Below are 18165 nucleotides of genomic sequence, written 5' to 3'. Positions count from 1 at the left end.
GAACCAGCCGTTAAATTTTACAGAGGTGTATTTTTGGAACTGCGAGTATAGACCCCCACCCCCGAACCAAAGGACAAGAAATGACAGTGATCAGCTATGTATAATACTATGCGAAAATGCTCACTTGAACATATGATAACTACAATAATAATAATTATGGGCAAAAAAAGTGGTAAAAACGAAAGAACCTAATACAGAAATATATCCGTCGCCCTCAACACTATTACCCACATACCTTCATCTCCACTATATAACCTTCGCCCAGAGTTCCAGAAGCCGTTTGGTATGATAAACAACTCCTTGATTCCTCTCCTCCCCCTCGACCCTGCCAAGGGCCTTTGTCGCAGCATTGGTCAAGTGCATGTACTGTACTGTACGGTACTGTATGTCGTCCACGTGGCCGCATAAAACGTCTTGAATAGCTACTGTAAACGCATTGAGCAAGTCTGATGATAATTAAGGATAATTACAGTTTATTGGGATTTGTTTGGGGGGGGCGGTGCACGAAGTATACTTCTTCTAGAAGAGATACCGGTATGGTGTGGTGAGATCCTGTGCGGTATGGGGTTGAACAACGCACTGTGGGTCGCCGTTGTGTGGAGAGTGACAGGGTATGATTGGCTACGGGGGGAAGCCGGGGACGTCTTTGTTTTTTTTTATTGTTCTTTCAAGATTAATTTACTACTCGTACTTGTACGGGTGATGCTTGGAGGGGGAGAAGGTGAGAATAGGAATTAATCGCTCGCATGCGGCGCACGGAACACCGCCCAATGAGATAACATTATGATAGAAAAAGTCGTAAACCGGCTGTATGCCACACCATTCCTACCAGCAGCTGTGGGGGCCAGACCCACTACTTGAACAGTGACCAAACGCTATTATGGAACTAGAAGACCCCAATTAGTTTCCAGGCATCCTCCCAAGAACTGGCAGCAGTAAGTGTAGTAGCAGTAGAGGAAGCGCATACCCTCCCACCCAGCATCACAATATTATCCACACAATCCAGCACCCGATACCTCTGCTCGGCCATCTTCCTGAGCGGGTACGTATCCGGATCACTCCCGCCCAACCTCGGCAGCGTGAGGAGGTAAACGGCAAAGCTGTTCCCCTGAAGTTTCTCGAAGCCGAACCTCCTCTTCTCGTACACCACCTGCCTCTCCAGCCACCTTATCAACCCCTCACCACTGGTCGGCTGGCCCCACTGCACGAATCTCAGCTCTTCCAGGAAAGCCCTGACCTCCTCTTTCCCCTCCACCCTCCTTCCTTCGAATAGCAGCTCGACAAAGTAAACCCTGCACAGCGGCGCCGACAGCCCCAGCGTCAGCGAATTGAACAGCGTTCCCCAGGTGCTGTTGGAGGAGGTGAAGGTGAAGGTGGTGCTCTCGCCATCGTAATGGGAACCGCTGAACCACAGCTTCGTCGAGAGGAAGCGTCTGGACTTGTCCGGCTTCGTGTCCTCCACCGCCGCGATGCTCTCCTCGGCTTTCCGCGCGGTGGCCGGGGTGGTTGTCTGCGGGGGCTCGTAGGCGGAGGGTATTATCGCGGTTGGGGCGTGGTAAGTGAATGTCGCTGAGGCACTTAAACTCCCACCACCACCACCACCACCACCGCTGCCGCCGCTGCTGGATGAAGAACTGGATGTTGTGGTGGCAGAGCGCGGGGTTAGACTGTACGTCGTCCCGTTCCGTGAAATGCCCGGCACTGGGGTGGGCTTTGAGGAGAAGGAGGGAGTGCTCGACGAGCGGGATAATGTAGCTGTTCGAACAGTCGTTCGAATAGCCATTTTGGCAGAAGTTTTTTTTCGGCGTACAAAGAAGGCGCAAGCTCGATATATTTTTTTTCTTTTTTTTTTTCTTTTCCGTTTCCCGTTTGTATGATACCGGTATGCTGCTGCGGATTAGTATTTTATGTATATGTCTTCTAACAGCGAGGATGGAGCCGGCCTTATTTCTCCTTTCGACTTTTGGATGGAGGGGGGGGGGGGATGAAATCTGTATATAAACTGACTGTGCTCGAGGGGAAGGGGAAGGTAAGCTGGCTACTTTATATTACCGGTTTATTGTTTATTAGGGGTGTGAGAGATGTCTGGATCTCTTCTGAAACAAGGAGGTTGCATGTGTAAGTTGTTTCGCGAGTTTTGCTATAATATAGGCGCTGTGTGCTACAATACCGGTATAATGCTTTCGTGCCTGCGTCACGGTTAAAATAACCCGGAACATCATCATCATACAAGTAAGTATGGAAGTCGCCTGAGGTACAGTACTGTACTGTACAATACAATAATAATATTATTATGTTTTTTTTGTTTTTTTTTTCTTGCCCCTTCATCTATCGAGGCATCCTGCGAGATGAGATTTCATACAAGTACACTTTTGTTGGTGTGGGGTAAAATGTTCCAGTGAGCCTCATCTAGACCAAGTACAGTACAGTACTCGTATCTGTTCATTATTCGAGAGTGACCACCTGTGAACGAGACCAAGCCAACTTGATCAAGTCTGAAGATTGTAGACTCGAGTTCGGTGACCAACGTAGATCATCTCAACGCTTCATGCTATGCATCCATTGATGGGTAAGGATTTCTGGAAATTGCAATGACAAATAAATGTGACAAGGTGAGTCCCTCTCGCTGATTACATTAAAGCACCCTGTATCATATACGAGTGTGTCGTCGTCGTCGTCGTCGTCGTCGTCGTCGTCGTCGCTTGGTACCCGATCATGCGGGTTACGGGGGGGGAGAAGCTTGTTTTACCGGGGCAAAAACTCAAATCACGTGTTTTAGGAAGGTAGGAGAATTTTCATAGTTTCACAATAATTTACCGCTATGATGCCCCACTTAACCAACCTTATTGAGGGTGTGAAGTAGACAATAATATTATCTTACAATTTTTAGTAAGGGAAAAAAAAAAGAGAGAAAGAAAGAAAGGAGAAAAACATAGGAAAAAATATACAGCAGAGCTAATAGAGAAAGAAGAAAAGACATGGTATGATGGTGTGTATGATAATTGTAGTTGGGAAATGATGATAAGTGAGAATGAAGGGACCTGAAAACCGTAACGCCATGCCCATCCTGTAAACAGTAAGCCCCCAATGCAAAAAAAAGGAAATCGAGACCAGCTCAACCATCTAGCTATGTACGAGTACCAGTCCAATCATCTAGCTTTCTCCACTTCCCTCCTCCCCTCTCCAATCCAACCATTATGCTTTCTTTTCTTTTCTTTTCTCTAGTATGATATGTGCCAAACAAAAGAAAATATGTAAAGCGGGAGAAGGCATCCAGAAAGGGTACACATGCGGGGTGTGTTCCTCTTTCTTGCTGTGCATCCTCCACTCTGATCCCTCTCACAGTCCGGAAATAGCCAAAACCAACAAGACTCCTCCTAACATCTGCAATACTTCCCTCCTCCCAATTAGAGATTTGGAAGCCCCACTGCAAACATAACCCTGAGATCTCCAATAAGCGCACCCTTGAGTATCCTGCACACTGCTAGGTCCTGAATCGCCCCCCGCTATGTTAGTTTCAACAGCTCCATCTCCCGTCTGGGTGGCGGGGTTGACCGTGCTCACCACCACCTCCCCTCCAGCTCCACCGCCGCCAGTGTGGACGGGGGTATCGAGCGAAGTGAAGGACTGGGGTCTTGCAACCGTTTTACTGCTCTTCTTTGCAGCGCTGGATGAAGCACGGCGGGTGGCAGTGCCCGTCGCCCCGCGCCGGGAAGACGAAATGAAAGTTACGGAAGCCTCACCTCCTCTATTTCCACTACCCTGTGTTCCCTCCCCCGTGGTACCTGTTCCAGCGCCGCTGGTGTCGCCCCCGGCTGTGCCGGTGCCGCTGGAACTACCGCTTCCACTACCACCACTTGTGCCGGTTCCAGTTCCAGTTCCGGTTCCACTCCCGCTGCCACTCCCGCTTCCACTTCCACTGCCCCCACCGGCGCCGGAATTTCCACCTTGACAATTACCGGTGGGCGGAGCCCTGGCGCCAGCGTTTCCTCCATACTCAATATTCGGTCCGGGATTAGGAAAGGTCACATCCGTTCCCGCTGGGGTCGTACATCCGTTGCCGATATTCGCTTTGAATACCTCGGGACCGCTAAAGGCTCTCTTGGCCACCGCTCTGCTTTTTTTTGTGCCGCCGATTGTGACCGATGCGCAGTTCATGTACATCTCTCGATTTCCGATGTTGTTGAACCAGGTCCTGACATATCTCGTGAGCCTTTTGTGCCTTTTCTTCTTCCGGTGATGCGCGTCACATAATTACCAGGCGAAGACGGCATTGCCAGATGGCGCATCTTTGGGAATTGTGAATTTGAATGTTTGGTCGCCGCCGGGTGTTGCGTGGGGACAATTTCCTACGAAGGATTTTATGACCGTGAAGGTCTTACCCTTATCATAGGAGAGGGCGCATTGACATGATCCACCTGCTCCGGATACAGCGATTGGTGAGCCCTCTTCCTTTAACTAATTCTCTGGTTTGGGTATTTTTTTTAATTTTTTTTAATTTTTTTTTTTACTTACCACCATGCACAGCTGAGCCAGAGATACTGGAATTATGAAGTCATGTCAGTGCCCATTTGAGGAGATTGGGATATACCAGGGCCTCGATTAATACGCACACCATGTTATAGGTTCCGCCCTGTGCATAAGTTCTCACAGGTCTGCCCTCTGGCGCATCCAAATCTTTAAGGTGCCCTTTACATGGGTAATTTGACCCGGAAGGCGATAAAGGAGCGCTGTAATCGAAGTCGCCCTTGGCAGAATTGTAGTTTGGGTTGGTTTTATAATTGATCGGCGGGGGCTCCGACATGGACATGTGCGCTGCCGAAGGGGTGGCCCAAAGAAGGAGAAAGAAAAGCATTGGTGTGACCAGCCAGGAGTGTCGGGTTGCCATTGTGATTGAGTTTGATGGAATTGAATCAATAAATATGCTTTATGAAAGAATGTGAGATGTTGGTATGCCTTGTTAGGACTTTGGAGGTTTGTGCTCGACCTATTATCAGTACTCCTTGGCTGGCAAGGTGAGTTGATTGAACTACGGAATGATGAAATGGGAGTCGAGACGCAGTAACTTAAAGAAATGTTTGGGTATCAGGAAAGGGGACTCTTTTGAATACTTCTCGCAATAGGAATTGTGTTGACGTGGAGGATATCTGAGGTGTTCAGCCCGAAAAATCAATATCTAGTTTCAACTTGGGGCAAAAGAAGGGTACTGAGGATGGGGGAATACGTGGACTAAGCAAATGGGAGGCAGAATGACGAAGGGATGGGTGTGAATCCTTGGGTATAAACGGAATTGGATGCGCAGACACGGGAAGTAGAAACGCAATGATCACTCTGGATTCAAACGAAAGCAGATAGGCCGTCTGGGGCGAGCACACGATAATTTTATAACAGATTTGACCACTGCTAAAGCTGGGTCACATAGATACAGTCACACCTTCATCCCCCTTTGGTCCGGCTTTGTTTTTTTCTTTGCAGCCTTGACCATCAGCCCCCCGAGCGCCCTGGCAAACAAAAACGGCCAATATGAAAACGGTGCGGCAGAGCCACAAGGCAAGCGAGGACCCCCGAGCAATCGGAGAGGAACCTCACGGATGGGGAAGTACTAAGATGACGAATGAAACTCCATGCATCCCTCACCGACCTAGAAAGAGGTTGACAGCGGATTCAATTCTGCAAGCCTTTTGAATAGGTACTAGGGCGACCTAAGCTCAAAGAATAAGAGAAGGGAAATCAACCCACCTTGCACATTGCACATTATGCGCTGGTCCAAACTCGCAGTGCTCGTATGCACGAGCAAAACCAGCTGCACCTTAGTGCTTGCCAACAATGCAGGGGAAACCTCTAATTCCATTGCGAGAGCGGGCCCGAGATGGCTCGCGGGAGCGTCGAAAACGAGAAGAGATTGCAGTCGTTGACAAGGAACAACGTGTTCAAGGCGTGGGATAATTGCATTCTTGCTGGGGGTCGCTGCATTGGCGTAATCAAATCCAACTGCCCTCCCGCGCCTACGGAACGGAAACGCCTCAGGAGGTTTCTCGAGGCCATGATAATAATAGGGATTAGCTTGAGCAATAGTAGCATCGAACACAAGGGTTCCATAAAAGAGATGTTTTACTTTCGTCGCTAAGCAACCTATGGTGTTTTCATATTGGATCTGGAGAGATAGAATAGCCCTTCTGTTGGTCCCGAAAGAAAAAAAAGAAAAAAACAGCAATCAGGAGTGTTGAAAGACGTGGAGTCCAAAAGACCCCACACTTCTGGTTGTCTCAGAATCAATCCCGGGAGTTCTGGCAGTGGCCAACCCTAGTGCGCTTGTTTCGTTGGTCAACGTGTCAACTAGGGGAGCCACACGAATTGCCGTACTTGGCAATGGTCCCTGCCAGCTTTTGGCTGGGGACTTGTGAGGGGTAAAAACTTCGGCTGGTAGTGGCATTGCTGGTGCTTGACGAAAATAAGTTGCCAGGCATCTAGGATCCCATGTCAAGGGTATCGTACTGAAGCTTTTTTCTTATCGATTAAAGTGTCGGCGGTGTCAATAATCTTTGTAATTTGCTCGAGGAACGGTTGGATCCTAGGGAGCTCGCTAGTAACTCCCTAATATCATGCCTGCGGTACGCTCTTTTGCTTATGAATTAAGCTTCAAAAAAAGCTGTTGCAGAAAGGTGACATGCACAGTTGATCGCTCAGTCTGACTCCGACTTTCGAAACACTGGCGTCCAAAATCCATCATCGCGCAGGGCTGGAGGCAGTACTTCCGTTCTGGAGCACCCAATGAGTGAGGGTGTCCACGTCAAGGTCTTTCACCGAGATCGTGGGATTTTGTTGACTGGGCCGCACTGCCGTTTGGGGATCATGGCGTTGTGCCGCGGACTTTGACAAACTTCACATTAGCACTAGCAAGCGGCATGGTCCGATATCATGATTAGCTTAAGACTTTTCAAGCAATCTGGTACGGGCTCGAAGCAAAGCGGCCTCAAATTCGCCGACTTAAATTCCGCCATAGCAAATCTGTTGGCAATTGGGAGCACTCTAGCAGATGCATGAATTCTGCAGGAGTGGCTTAGGTCCGATCGGAATACCCCGTATATTTCTTGGTGTTGGACGGTGTTTATGGCCAGGCGCTACTTCGGATGATGTGGAGAAAACAAGTGCTCGCGCTTATTAAAGTATTCGAGTGACGCAGCGTAGTAATTCAGTCCAAGGTGTTTAAACGTGCTAAAGTATTCACACGTCGAGCGTATCCCAGTACATGGGCGGTCATCGCGGCGGTTCCCATTTGAGTGATAGTAGGTCGGTGGAAGCCAGCATGTAATTCTAGTTAGGTAGGATCTAAGTATAAGCCTCTTTAGAGAGATGAGTGCCGTAGCAATTCATATGTTTGCAATCGGTGGCGACCAGATGTTCTATCCCCTGAGATAGATAGTTGTATCTTGGGTCGCTGAGCTCCGGAGAAGATGCTAACAGCATGAAACCGCTCTGAAATGTCTTGATAAATGGAGGCTGCGAAGCCCCTTCATTTGGGCCCTTTGTGCGAGACTCAGCTCCTTGCTTCATGCTTCGATTATTCGAGTGTTAGCACTGTCTCCTCGGTCACCCGCCGTGGTGTTGGATATCAAATTCTGATGTGGAGTCTCTGGGATTCAATATCTTTCGTGTATTGAAAAAACAACGGTGAATAAGATAATTCTTAATTCTCCCTCGGCAGATTTTGCTGGATGATCAAATCCGATTGCGATGCCTACCGGTCAGCGAAATTTCGAAAACTTTGAGTAAATGGTCCTACAAGATTAGCAAGCCGCCGCGAAATTAGTGGTCTATCTTCAAAGAATTAGATCCTAACACCATAACAGTTGTATAAACACATATAGAACAAGAGCAGAAGATGAGGGGGAGACATCAAGGTTTGGGAGAGGTACTGGTAAAGGATAGCTTGAAAAGACTTCGATGAGATGTGTGGCAGGTCTAGCAAAGGTTGAAACTGGTATGAGGCCGAGCGAATCGATCCAACTTTAACAGGGCCGGAGTGAACTGATGGGAAGTAATAGTAAGCACCTAAGGGGTAGGGACGATTCGAGGGGCAGAACTGATATGTTTCAAGTGTCCTTGGCCTGCTTGTGCCACCAATTTGAGCTCTTCGTATATCACAAGTATCGATATCCTCCATCCACACGCTAGCTTTCCCAAGCCTTTAAGCAACGGATAGTAAATCCGGGACCTGCTGCTGAGCGTCCTCAATCGCCTGCGTGTAACCGATACCCTGGATATCCGAATTCCTGCGCATCTGATGTGGACGACATAACTAGTTGTTAGTTGAGAGATAATGTTATCAAACATGCCGAAGCAAGGATGAGTGTTCAACCGCAGTTCAAATTGCAAACCCACTCAATATGAACGAGTCCAACCCATTGCCACAAACACAAGCTGGGGAGCCTGCTTGGATAGGGCATTCCTTTGCATGCGCATAATATGTATGTGAGTGCGAAATTTGATCTTTTCCGATCGAAAAAGTAGACATGCAGATTTGGGTGCGGGGAGAAACGGTAACGATTTCCCAGTTCAGCCCTGCTGGGTTTGAATGCTCCTATCCCGAGCCGCCGTATCAGGGAAGGTTGTAGCTTTATTTCATCCTCTCCCCCGGCTCCTAATCCCAGAGCAAATTGTCTTTTGATCCCGCAGGGCCAATGCAATGAGAGAGGTTGCAAACTGAAGCCCAAAAAAGCGCCAGTGTGCCGGTGATGGCCACGGTTTATTCGGGCGAATCGGCGCCAAGCTAGGTGAGAAACCGTGCGGATAGTTCAGATTTAACAAGTTAGTTGTTTTTGAGAACCTTACCTTTCCCGCAACGGCCGCCCCCCCCGTTCACCGCACTCGCCCATTATCAAAACCAAAATCCTCAGATATCGCAGAGAGGGAACCAGTTATCCGATGTAACTCCAGACCTTCAAAAATTCTGCCGCAGAAGATGAGTTCGAGTGCTGATTATCTGGATTGTTCGGAACCTTGTGTTATAATAGGGTTGGTGAGCTTCCTGAGATTTGAGATGCTGTTGAGGTACTGCTGAGGTATTTTGGTGGTTTTAGAGCTCCTTTTTACCACAGGCGCGGTGTGCTTGCCGATGAGGGTCCTCGCCGTCCCCTAAGATAGTAGATAGTTTGGAAAGAAAATGGGGACTACGGTCCTAAACGCTATCTTTATGGATTCCCCCAAAGCTATATTCGGTGGGCGGAAGAGGTGAAACGCTAGGAGGCTGAGGGCCTTCTCTGGGCTCTGGGAATGAGAGTCGATTCTATGGTTCCCAGGCGCAAGTACTCGAGCAGGACCTGTCTGATCCTGCCACTGGAGGGATATAGTACACGTCGATGCCCTAACTTACATTGGTATGGCATCAGGATCCTAAAAGGAGTACACCCGAAGAGCTTTGGCACTATTCCCTCCTGTCATATCAGACAACGTGTTTGAGAGAATAGTTGCAAAACACCCTCTCGTCTCCCAGCGGTGCCAAACGACGCCAAGGGCCCCGTGGACCCTAGAGAGATGCTCACATCGTGATGAACTCAGCTGATACCGAGCAATCAGAATTTCTCAAGAAGTTAATGGCGCCAGAGATTAGAGGTTTATGATGGGAGATAGCGGCAAGTAAGCCCGACTTGCGAATCCGGGTTCTCTTGACGCATGCCACAACCTCCCAACCCGAATCAGCCATCACCCCTACCGATATGACGATAAAGACCACCAACTGGGATAACTACCCACCTGAAAATGAAATCAGCTCAGATAACTCCCAGGGCACTCGGAAGCATACTATGAAACATGCCCCCCCGGAGGCAAATCCTCTGGATAGTGGGTCGTATTTAAAGCTCTCGGTAGTGGTCAGGTGCTTCATATTCGGAAGGGATAGGTTTGCTTACTGGAGAACAGGAGGATATTTATGAATACCGGTAGGGGCAAGTAATGGCAAACAGAGACGAGATGTTGAAAGTGAAGATTGGGGTTTCGCGTGGCGTGGGTGCATGGGCCCCTGCTTTGGATTTTCCGAGACGGAATAACGTATCTCCAGGCACGGCACGCCATCTCCAAATGATATCCCGTCAACCTATGATATGTACTGGTACCTACCCCATGCGTTTGTGGCTGTTGATCTATTGATCCATAGAAGACTACCGAACAGAACCGCGGTTGAGTGGGCAACTGACGCCAGATTCCCATAGACATTCCACTTTCTGTGGGGATTATGAAATTACTGGAGAACATTTACCGGTATCACTTTTTGTCCAGAACCGATAGAAGATCTGCCCTTATCAGTCGAGTTTTATGAAGCTACGCGCTCACCCAGGAGCTCCCTACCAGATATTATACCGAGAGCTCGCCTGCCCAATTCGTCTCTCTGCCACCCACCCCATTGTTGACCTATCTCATGCTAGCAGTTCTATCAGGGATTTTGTTTCGGGAGCCCTTCCCGGATCTCCCCATCAGCTTTGCTTCCACATCCGGGAGGAACGCCTTTGGGGATTATCCTCACCTAAAGTCTGCGAGCGATCCGGAAACTGCGCTATTGGGCTTACTCTTCTCGATTATATATTAGAGGCTAATATTCCTATGCCTCGGAGTACTGCGTAATCGTGCAAGTGGCCACCTGAGGACTCAGGTCTATTTGCATACAAGAGTTAACAAAAGTGGGTTAGATGGTGAACTTTTCATGACACCGGGTATCTTATCAACCCTGCATCTATTTTCTTGCTTCTTATAAAGTCGTCTCCGTTGTGGGGGGTATATTTCACACTTCGGTCACTTTCAGGGCTCTTACTTTATCATTCAGTATTCTTGAGTATAGAAATGATGTTCGGTGAAGGGTATTCTGCAGAAGATAAAGGTTCGTTGAAACTGGGGAGAGACGTTGAAGCCAGACATGCCTCACTCAATCATGGAACTGCGATAGATTCCCGGCGCGCCGAAGTAGATTTGCCTGAAGCAATCAAGTTCGGAAAGGCTACATGGGGCCTTTCTAGCAGGCAACTCCAGGTTTGTTTCTTTTATCCTCTAAATAAAATGGAACATATATTAGCTGAATTGACCTTTAGCTTAAAGCAATTGGGGACTCGACAGGCACCGGCCTATTCGTCGGAATTATATCCTAAGTAACCGCCCAATGATCAGATACTCTACAACCGCAGATCTAGTGGCTGCTAACTCGAGGTGATCAAAATGCTCCCGCTGAGGCTGGACCTTGGTTGGTGTTTCTTGCGTATTACTTCGCTCTCCTTCCGAGTATTGGTCAGTATTTTTCTAATAGTGATGTCAGCTCACTTCTCTTTGCTATCGCGGCTCAGTATGGGCTTATGGTAATCACTAATTCCTACTATTGAGATAGGGGGGGGGAGTCGAATTAGGAGCATATCGCTGCTCAGGCGTGTCCCTGGCCACCTGTCTACCGAGCCTCGAATTTCCACTCTATTGAAAAGTGGGCGAACGGTGCTCTCAGCCCTGATGCGGGATTACGTATTAGGTGGGTCTCTCAAACCACCAGGCGGAAGGATCCAGAGTTCTAATTAATTGATAGTGTGGGGCTAAGGCGTTTGTCTGTATTGACCTCGTGAGTAGCCCCACTTGTTTATATGTTGATTTTAGCTTTCCTGATTCCCAAATAGGTTGCTTGGTCTGATCTGAGTCCTGGCATCCAGATTACAGTTGCCCTTGGTCTTTCGATTCCACTAAATTGCTTTGCCGTGCGGTACTCCGGTGAGGCCAAGTTTATTTCCTCATTATTCAAGAATTTCCCAATCGCAGGATTGATCTGCCTAACATTCACCACACTACTTGGGTGTAATCCCAAACATGACTAATATGGGTCCAGATGCTGGAAGGATCCGCCTAATGAGGGGATGCCTGGTTGAAGGCACTACTGGAAGATTTCTAAGCATTTGGTCCTTTCTGATATACGCAGCGTTTGCCCGAGTTTTCATATTGAGCTAGAATTGGGTGACCTATATCGGTATGAGGGCAGCAACATCAATACTTCCAATGAATGACATAGGCCCCGATATATTAATAATGATCTGGGGGAGTCCAGAATCCACGCAAAATTATCCCCATCGCAGTTAAAAAAGTCTATATTAGTCTCTAAGTTACCATTTCTATGTCATGGGCATGCTATATGTAGGTATTACCTAACTTACAACCTTATCCCAACCACCTCAACCTAGGCTACCATCATTCCGCCTTCTTAACACCCCATATGTCAGTATTACAGATATGTCTATTCTGCGAGGCGAACTCGATACGCTTTAGCACGAATCAACAAAACGCCCAAAGCACCCAAAAGGTGCCTGGGCGCTGGTGTTCCGATATATTGTGTGCTCCCTACCGCACTTATCTCGTTGATATCAACTCTTGAGCGTTATCAGCTCTACTAACCCTATACTCGGTTGGAATTATATATCTCATCCGAACTACAGATATGGTACCATAAGCTTAACTAACGTGTGGGGTGCATGTAGTTTGTTAACTCCAGCACTGCTAACTTCTTACTATCATACATGATTATTCCCACAACACACATCCGGCCCAGAATGAGTGGGCTCTGAAGTCCTATCATCTGAGGTCACACCTTCCTCTCATGATAGAAAGACATGCGAGCACAAGGGGCAGTAATGAGGGCATTTGCCACAAAACACTCATTCACCTCTCACCATATCCAGCATATGTTGGATTACCTTCTTTTTCCTCATTCTCTTTCTCAATGGCAGAAACTCTCTCCACCCGTACGCTGTGAGAATGGAATGCCGATATCCCAAATAATATATGGTTTGGCTTTTCCTGGCCAGGCGCTTCCCCAGTGCCTAGTTTCTTTACATGCTACTTCTGCGCTTTCTCTCTGGTCGCCCGCTTCGTCTTCTGGGAGATTTTCAAGGAACGAGGAGACAAGGAACCGGCGATGAAGAAAAAAGAACCCTTAGAAAAAAGAGGCCCGGAGGTCAAAAACTGGAAGATTTTATTGTATAGGTCTTTTTTTTAAGAAGCTAATGCAGCATCCTTAGAACTCTGGCTGAGATTGGTGAATTAAAAGTTGATGATTGATTAGAGCTCCACAAACAAGTCGTGTATGGAGTCACAAAGTGTGATTTGACTATCCGATGCCCCGAGACGCCCAACCAGTCGTGCTAATTTGGCTACAGACATACCCTCAAGAAGACATGATCAAGTTCGCGATTGGAATAGATGGTAGTTATGCAAGCTTAGGCTACAAGAGTTCTGAACACAACTCGCAAAGTATTGAGACACTTTTTTTGAGTTTAAATTGCCCTGGGCTTCTCTCGATTCGCTAGTGAACTCGATCTCACCCCATAGTCATGTGCGCATAGTTCGGGGCATTATCAGGATCCGATACTTCTCCGAAGCGCGCCACCAATACGGGGGGGTTTGCTGCCTCAACATTTCGACAGAAAGAGCACCTTGAACCACACGTCGATACTTCATTTTCCGCCGGCAAGCCGCGAACTTGAATGAATTCACTGGGAAGGCTTTTTTTCCTACTTTTGTCAGAATTCCTCTTCACCTGCGAGTCCACTTGGATATGTGATAGCGCATGCAAAGGAAAGGATCCGCCAACGGCCCGGCACTGACACCTGATAGGTGAGCTGCTGCATGCAGCTGTCCGCAATGTTTTGCTGCATATGGTCCGCAATGGTTAGCCGGTTCGGCGAGTCTATCTATTGGTCCATTGCCCTGATAAGAGAGAACGAGTGATGATTAAAAGAAACTCATCTCTCTATTTCAGGTCACGCATGTTACTGCCCCAACTGGTGGTGCCCACGAAGCTTATGGATTATCACCGGTGTATGAAAATGTTTCTTGTATAAAGGGGACTCCCCTTTCTCGTGTTGTGTTGTACTATCATGTTACACATCTTAGTCTTAAAAACCCTATTCTGTATCCTCAAAAATGGCCGCTACTACGACCTTACCGGCTTCCTGGTTCCAAAGTGCCCCCCTCTATCAATTAGAAAGAAGGGCGATATTTCTGAATGTGTGAAACAGTCCCATCCCCCCCCCTCCTCCTAACATCCCTTCGCACCAGAATTGTACTAACAATTCAAATCTCTTGGTAAAGGCATGGCATTTTGTAGGACCTGTCACACGATTCGTAAAGCGGGGTGAAAGAGTGTACTACGAAATCGCCCAGGTCAAATTCTACGTTGTCAACACAAGCCCTGAGGGTACTGAATGGGGAACCGATGGGATAGAAGTACACCGAGACTACGATGTGAGTGTCCCATGTCTTCACAAAAAGTACAGCCAGTAGTAACCCAGCATGTTCGAGCAATACCGGCCCACAGGACAGCTCTATTCAAGTGCATTTCACTTCAAGCGGCCTAGTCTTCATCGCCCTGTCATCGGATTCACTACCATTCGAAGAATTCTTTCCAGATCTCGAACCTCTTTTATCAAAAGTAAATTTCACCAAATTAAAGTATCGCCGGAGCATTTCCTATGAAGGTGGTTTCAACTGGAAAACCATGTACACATTCCCGCATCATGATCATGGGTTCTGGTCAACTAACAGCCTAACACAGGATAGACGGCTACCAAGAGTGTCTCCATTGCCAGTACGCCCATCCTTCCTTTAGCAAACGCTATCCGCCTACTTTCTACTCGATTCAGAACCATGGTAACTTTTGCAGACACATTGCCGACCCCAAGAAGGTGCACACCCCTACGCCCCTGTCGCCCAAAGAACATTAGGGCTCACCGCTAACTTGCACTTGTGAAAGCCTGACGATGGACTCTTCTTGTACTTCTTCCCAATCTGCACACTAAACGTAAGTCCCCAACCTATCCGGTGGACCGCCGATCTAACACACCTCAGGTCTACGGCGGTGGCATGTCCTCATTCCGCACATGCCCAACTTCGGACCCCACCATCTCAAGAATGGAGTTCGACTACTACTACAATGGAGAAGACGAAGCCTTTGAGGAGTATTTCAAGTTTGTGCGACAAGTTGCCCTAGAAGATTACGAGTTGTGCGTTGCTGCTCAACGAAATCTCCAGAGAGGTGTGTATGTAGAAGGGGTGCTGAACCCTGAGAAGGAGAGCGGGGTGATATGTGTGTCTATCATACTCTATCTTGGCAGTCACCAAGCGGATGACTAACACCAGCTTGTCCGCTTAGATTACCAACAGCTAGTCAGAAATCTAGTCCTAGAAAAATACAAAGCCGAGAAAGCGGAAGCAGAAGAGGAGGCAGTAAAAGGCACCATCTCCCTCGTTTCCCAAGTTAATCAAGCCACTCCTGGGCTCTCGGCGTCGACAACAGTCGGTGTGGGCGCTTAATATCTTTGGGCGGGAAGTCCGCTCCGAGTGATACTACTACCCTACCACCTCCTGGGAATGGGCAACCCTCGTTGTAAATAAAGTTATTCAACCCTGCCTCGTATTGATTTCTTGGCTTTTTTTTTCTTCTATGGGAAGAGCATCTGATGAATGAAGGATAATTATTTCGCAGGGGCCCTGAGAAGGAGCGGTAAAGGTGACAATTATTATTAGATTGTCAGTCACGATGGATATGTTTTTTCTTTGCTTCTCGTCCATAGTCTATTGGAAGTAAAATTTGCACGATAAAGACATGTCCCTATTATCATTACCGACCAGTCCCCACTAAACACAAGTCCATCTCCCCCATCCATCCATCGAACCACTGTAGCATAGTCCAACCACGATAGAAGAGCCATCCACCATAACAGGGCCATCAGCCCGTCACAGGCTCACGACAGGCGCTCGTATTCACAATTCCCTCGCAGTGTAACTGCGACTTGGAAGACCACTGCGACTGTATCATACTTACTGTAGTCACCCATCCCACCTTTACCCTACCCTACCGCCCCCCCCCCCACAGCAGTGCAGACCTGCGAACAGGACGGTCAGGCCACGCCAGACTGGACCGGGCTAGACTCGGCCAGGCCTGGATAAACGAGAGCACGATATATCACCAGCAGTAAACGCAAACAAGAAGCAGAACGATACTCGCACGGCAGGCCAGCACCCGTTTCCATTTCCATCAGGGGTAAGTAACGAACCAAAAACATTCGATTCCACGGCAGCCGTCCGTTCGCACTCTCTCTCACCCTCTTTCCTGTCGATATCCGCGTGGAACGGCTGACTACCATCCCGCCTTGTCGAAGTTAGGGGAGTTCATCATACCACCCTCACCAACGGGTTCCTGAGTTTGTCTATATCACACAGTGGAAGAAACTTCGTATGTTATCTTACGACGGAAGGGGGAGAGAGAGAGAGAGTGTGTGTGTGTGTGTGGTCAGTATTATAGGATCACCCGTGACTTGAACAGCGTGGTAATGTGGGGACCAATCCCACTCACTCACTCACTCGAGAGTATCATAGTCTGATGTTTCTCGTGGTATGGTGGTGGGGGTACGAGAGCTGTGTATCCGACTATGGCAGTTTCGCCATGAGTTGCGCTCCGTTGCGTCGTAGTTGTGGAGCTATAAATTTAATTGCTCGTGATGTGGTAGGGACATGGTATCGTAAAAGTATCGAACCGTGGGTATCGACGATCTCGTATCTGGCTGTTGCTCCAATTACAAGTGTACAGTACAGTACAGTGCAGTATAAGTAGTGAGTGCGCTTAGGGATAAAGATTGTTTTAATTATATCATATATATATATATACGAAGCACCTCGCATACATACTGAATTATTATTATTATTATTATTATGTTTCAAGCAGGAAAGTAATGATGCTCTATGCTACCGGATATGCATCCGCCGAAGCACCTTTATCGCCTCGATATAAATAAATAAATAAATAAACGAATAAATTTTAATAAAACAGCCCGCATCTCGTATCCATCTATCCACGATATTAGCGGGTACATATCTTCCACTCAACAAGTAAAGTTAGTATGGCACGATATCATCATACCAACATGTAGAACAGAAAGGTTGTAAGAGCACAACCTTCCCGATTCCAGAGCGATATCCCGTTTTTCCATGGAGTGCGTTGGGCGGGTGAACATGGGGTCGGGAGTATAAAGAGACAAAAAGTAGGATACAGTACAGTACAGTACTGTACTGTACTCGTACCGGTAGGGGGTAATTGTGATTCGTAAAAAGCGATCGACTCTTTTAGAGAAAAAAAAAACACGAGCTTTTCATTTCCTCGATGGAGAGGCCGGGGTATGATTTCTGTATGATAGCGGCAAGTTATTTTGGTAGAGCGGTGTACTGTAACTGCACTGTACAGTACTTGTACTATCGTTTTTCATCACCGGCTTTCCCTATTACAGTACTGTACACGACTGACGGTGTGTTAATATATTCCTACCAAGGTATGATAGAAGATCCCCAACACTCTGTCTGTTCCTCTTTTTAAGAAAGAGAAGAGTGGGACGGGGGGGTGATTCGTCGAGTTAAATTTACTTTTTTTTTTCGTACTAGAGTAGGATACTTGCGCACTTGGTGCCTGGTAGGTAGACTTGAACCGGACAGGTTCTGCGAGTTCGGAAGAGGGATCGTTGTGTAGCACCAAGTAAGCGGACAATAGTATAATACAGTGCGGAATACTTGTATCACCCCCCCACATTCCATCGCGCTACCGTATATACTCGAGTACTCGAGCACAGGTATTCGAAAAGTGGATCATAGGGCTCAAAAAGAAAAAAAGAAAAAGCAAAAAAAGGAGGCGAGTTCTTCATGCACCGATCAGCAGTCGTGCAGTGCCGGTATTACTACAATTCCTTCTATCCCATAACCCGTTAAGACATTCCGGTCCGTTTTTAAATCTGGAACACTAGCCTATTCGCGTAAGGTGCAAAGACACCTGATATAAAATAGAAGATACTATTTACAGTGAAATAAAGTAAAACACTTGTGGCATAAGGAAAGGTTACATTCTCTACAACATGTATTTACTGACTGAACATTTAAGCTACCTCCAGTTACCTTTCTCCATTGACATAAAACATACCAGGTCCGAGTTGGCTGTTGCTCATACGAGTGGGCAGAGGGAGGAGGGAAGTGTACTGGTTCAGGAGGCTTTGAGTAGGTAGAAATATAAAGTATGCGCTTAGAGCTAGCATGATTGTAGTGAGAAGGTGGTGGTAGTACTGGGCAGGGAGCGGAAGGTGAACATATATGGGTATCTGGAAGAGGAGA

At 47.5% G+C, this 18165-nt stretch overlaps 3 protein-coding genes; 2 read left to right on the top strand and 1 right to left on the bottom strand.

Annotated features, from left to right (window-relative positions):
* Positions 1 to 2846: 2846 nt before the first annotated feature.
* On the bottom strand, positions 2847 to 9989 carry GSTUM_00004277001 (uncharacterized protein). XM_002835523.2 has 13 exons: positions 9803 to 9989; positions 9543 to 9664; positions 8383 to 9424; positions 8085 to 8299; positions 7917 to 8028; positions 7784 to 7818; positions 6364 to 7711; positions 6116 to 6303; positions 5740 to 6034; positions 4614 to 5147; positions 4516 to 4541; positions 4259 to 4418; positions 2847 to 4195 (listed from the first exon to the last, which is right to left on the bottom strand). Exons 10-13 carry the CDS (start codon positions 4886 to 4888, stop codon positions 3340 to 3342), a joined length of 1317 nt encoding a protein of 438 aa, XP_002835569.1. The 5' UTR covers positions 4889 to 5147; positions 5740 to 6034; positions 6116 to 6303; positions 6364 to 7711; positions 7784 to 7818; positions 7917 to 8028; positions 8085 to 8299; positions 8383 to 9424; positions 9543 to 9664; positions 9803 to 9989; the 3' UTR covers positions 2847 to 3339.
* A 463-nt stretch (positions 9990 to 10452) lies between these two features.
* GSTUM_00004276001 (uncharacterized protein) lies at positions 10453 to 12586 on the top strand. XM_002835522.2 has 8 exons: positions 10453 to 11019; positions 11079 to 11117; positions 11178 to 11271; positions 11369 to 11409; positions 11460 to 11503; positions 11558 to 11590; positions 11646 to 11736; positions 11852 to 12586. The coding sequence occupies exons 1-7, from the start codon at positions 10837 to 10839 to the stop codon at positions 11662 to 11664; spliced, it is 453 nt and encodes a 150-aa protein (XP_002835568.1). The 5' UTR covers positions 10453 to 10836; the 3' UTR covers positions 11665 to 11736; positions 11852 to 12586.
* A 1352-nt stretch (positions 12587 to 13938) lies between these two features.
* Positions 13939 to 15583, top strand: GSTUM_00004275001 (uncharacterized protein; the record flags this gene model as incomplete). XM_002835521.2 has 7 exons in its annotated part: positions 13939 to 14022; positions 14107 to 14272; positions 14349 to 14514; positions 14570 to 14699; positions 14768 to 14815; positions 14863 to 15100; positions 15167 to 15583. The coding sequence occupies 7 exons, from the start codon at positions 13939 to 13941 to the stop codon at positions 15325 to 15327; spliced, it is 993 nt and encodes a 330-aa protein (XP_002835567.1). The 3' UTR covers positions 15328 to 15583.
* Between the last annotated feature and the right edge of the window lie 2582 nt (positions 15584 to 18165).

Source organism: Tuber melanosporum (assembly GCF_000151645.1).
Source record: "Tuber melanosporum whole genome shotgun sequence assembly, scaffold_11, strain Mel28".
Classification (NCBI taxonomy): domain Eukaryota; kingdom Fungi; phylum Ascomycota; class Pezizomycetes; order Pezizales; family Tuberaceae; genus Tuber; species Tuber melanosporum.
This window is presented reverse-complemented; position numbering and strand designations above follow the sequence as displayed.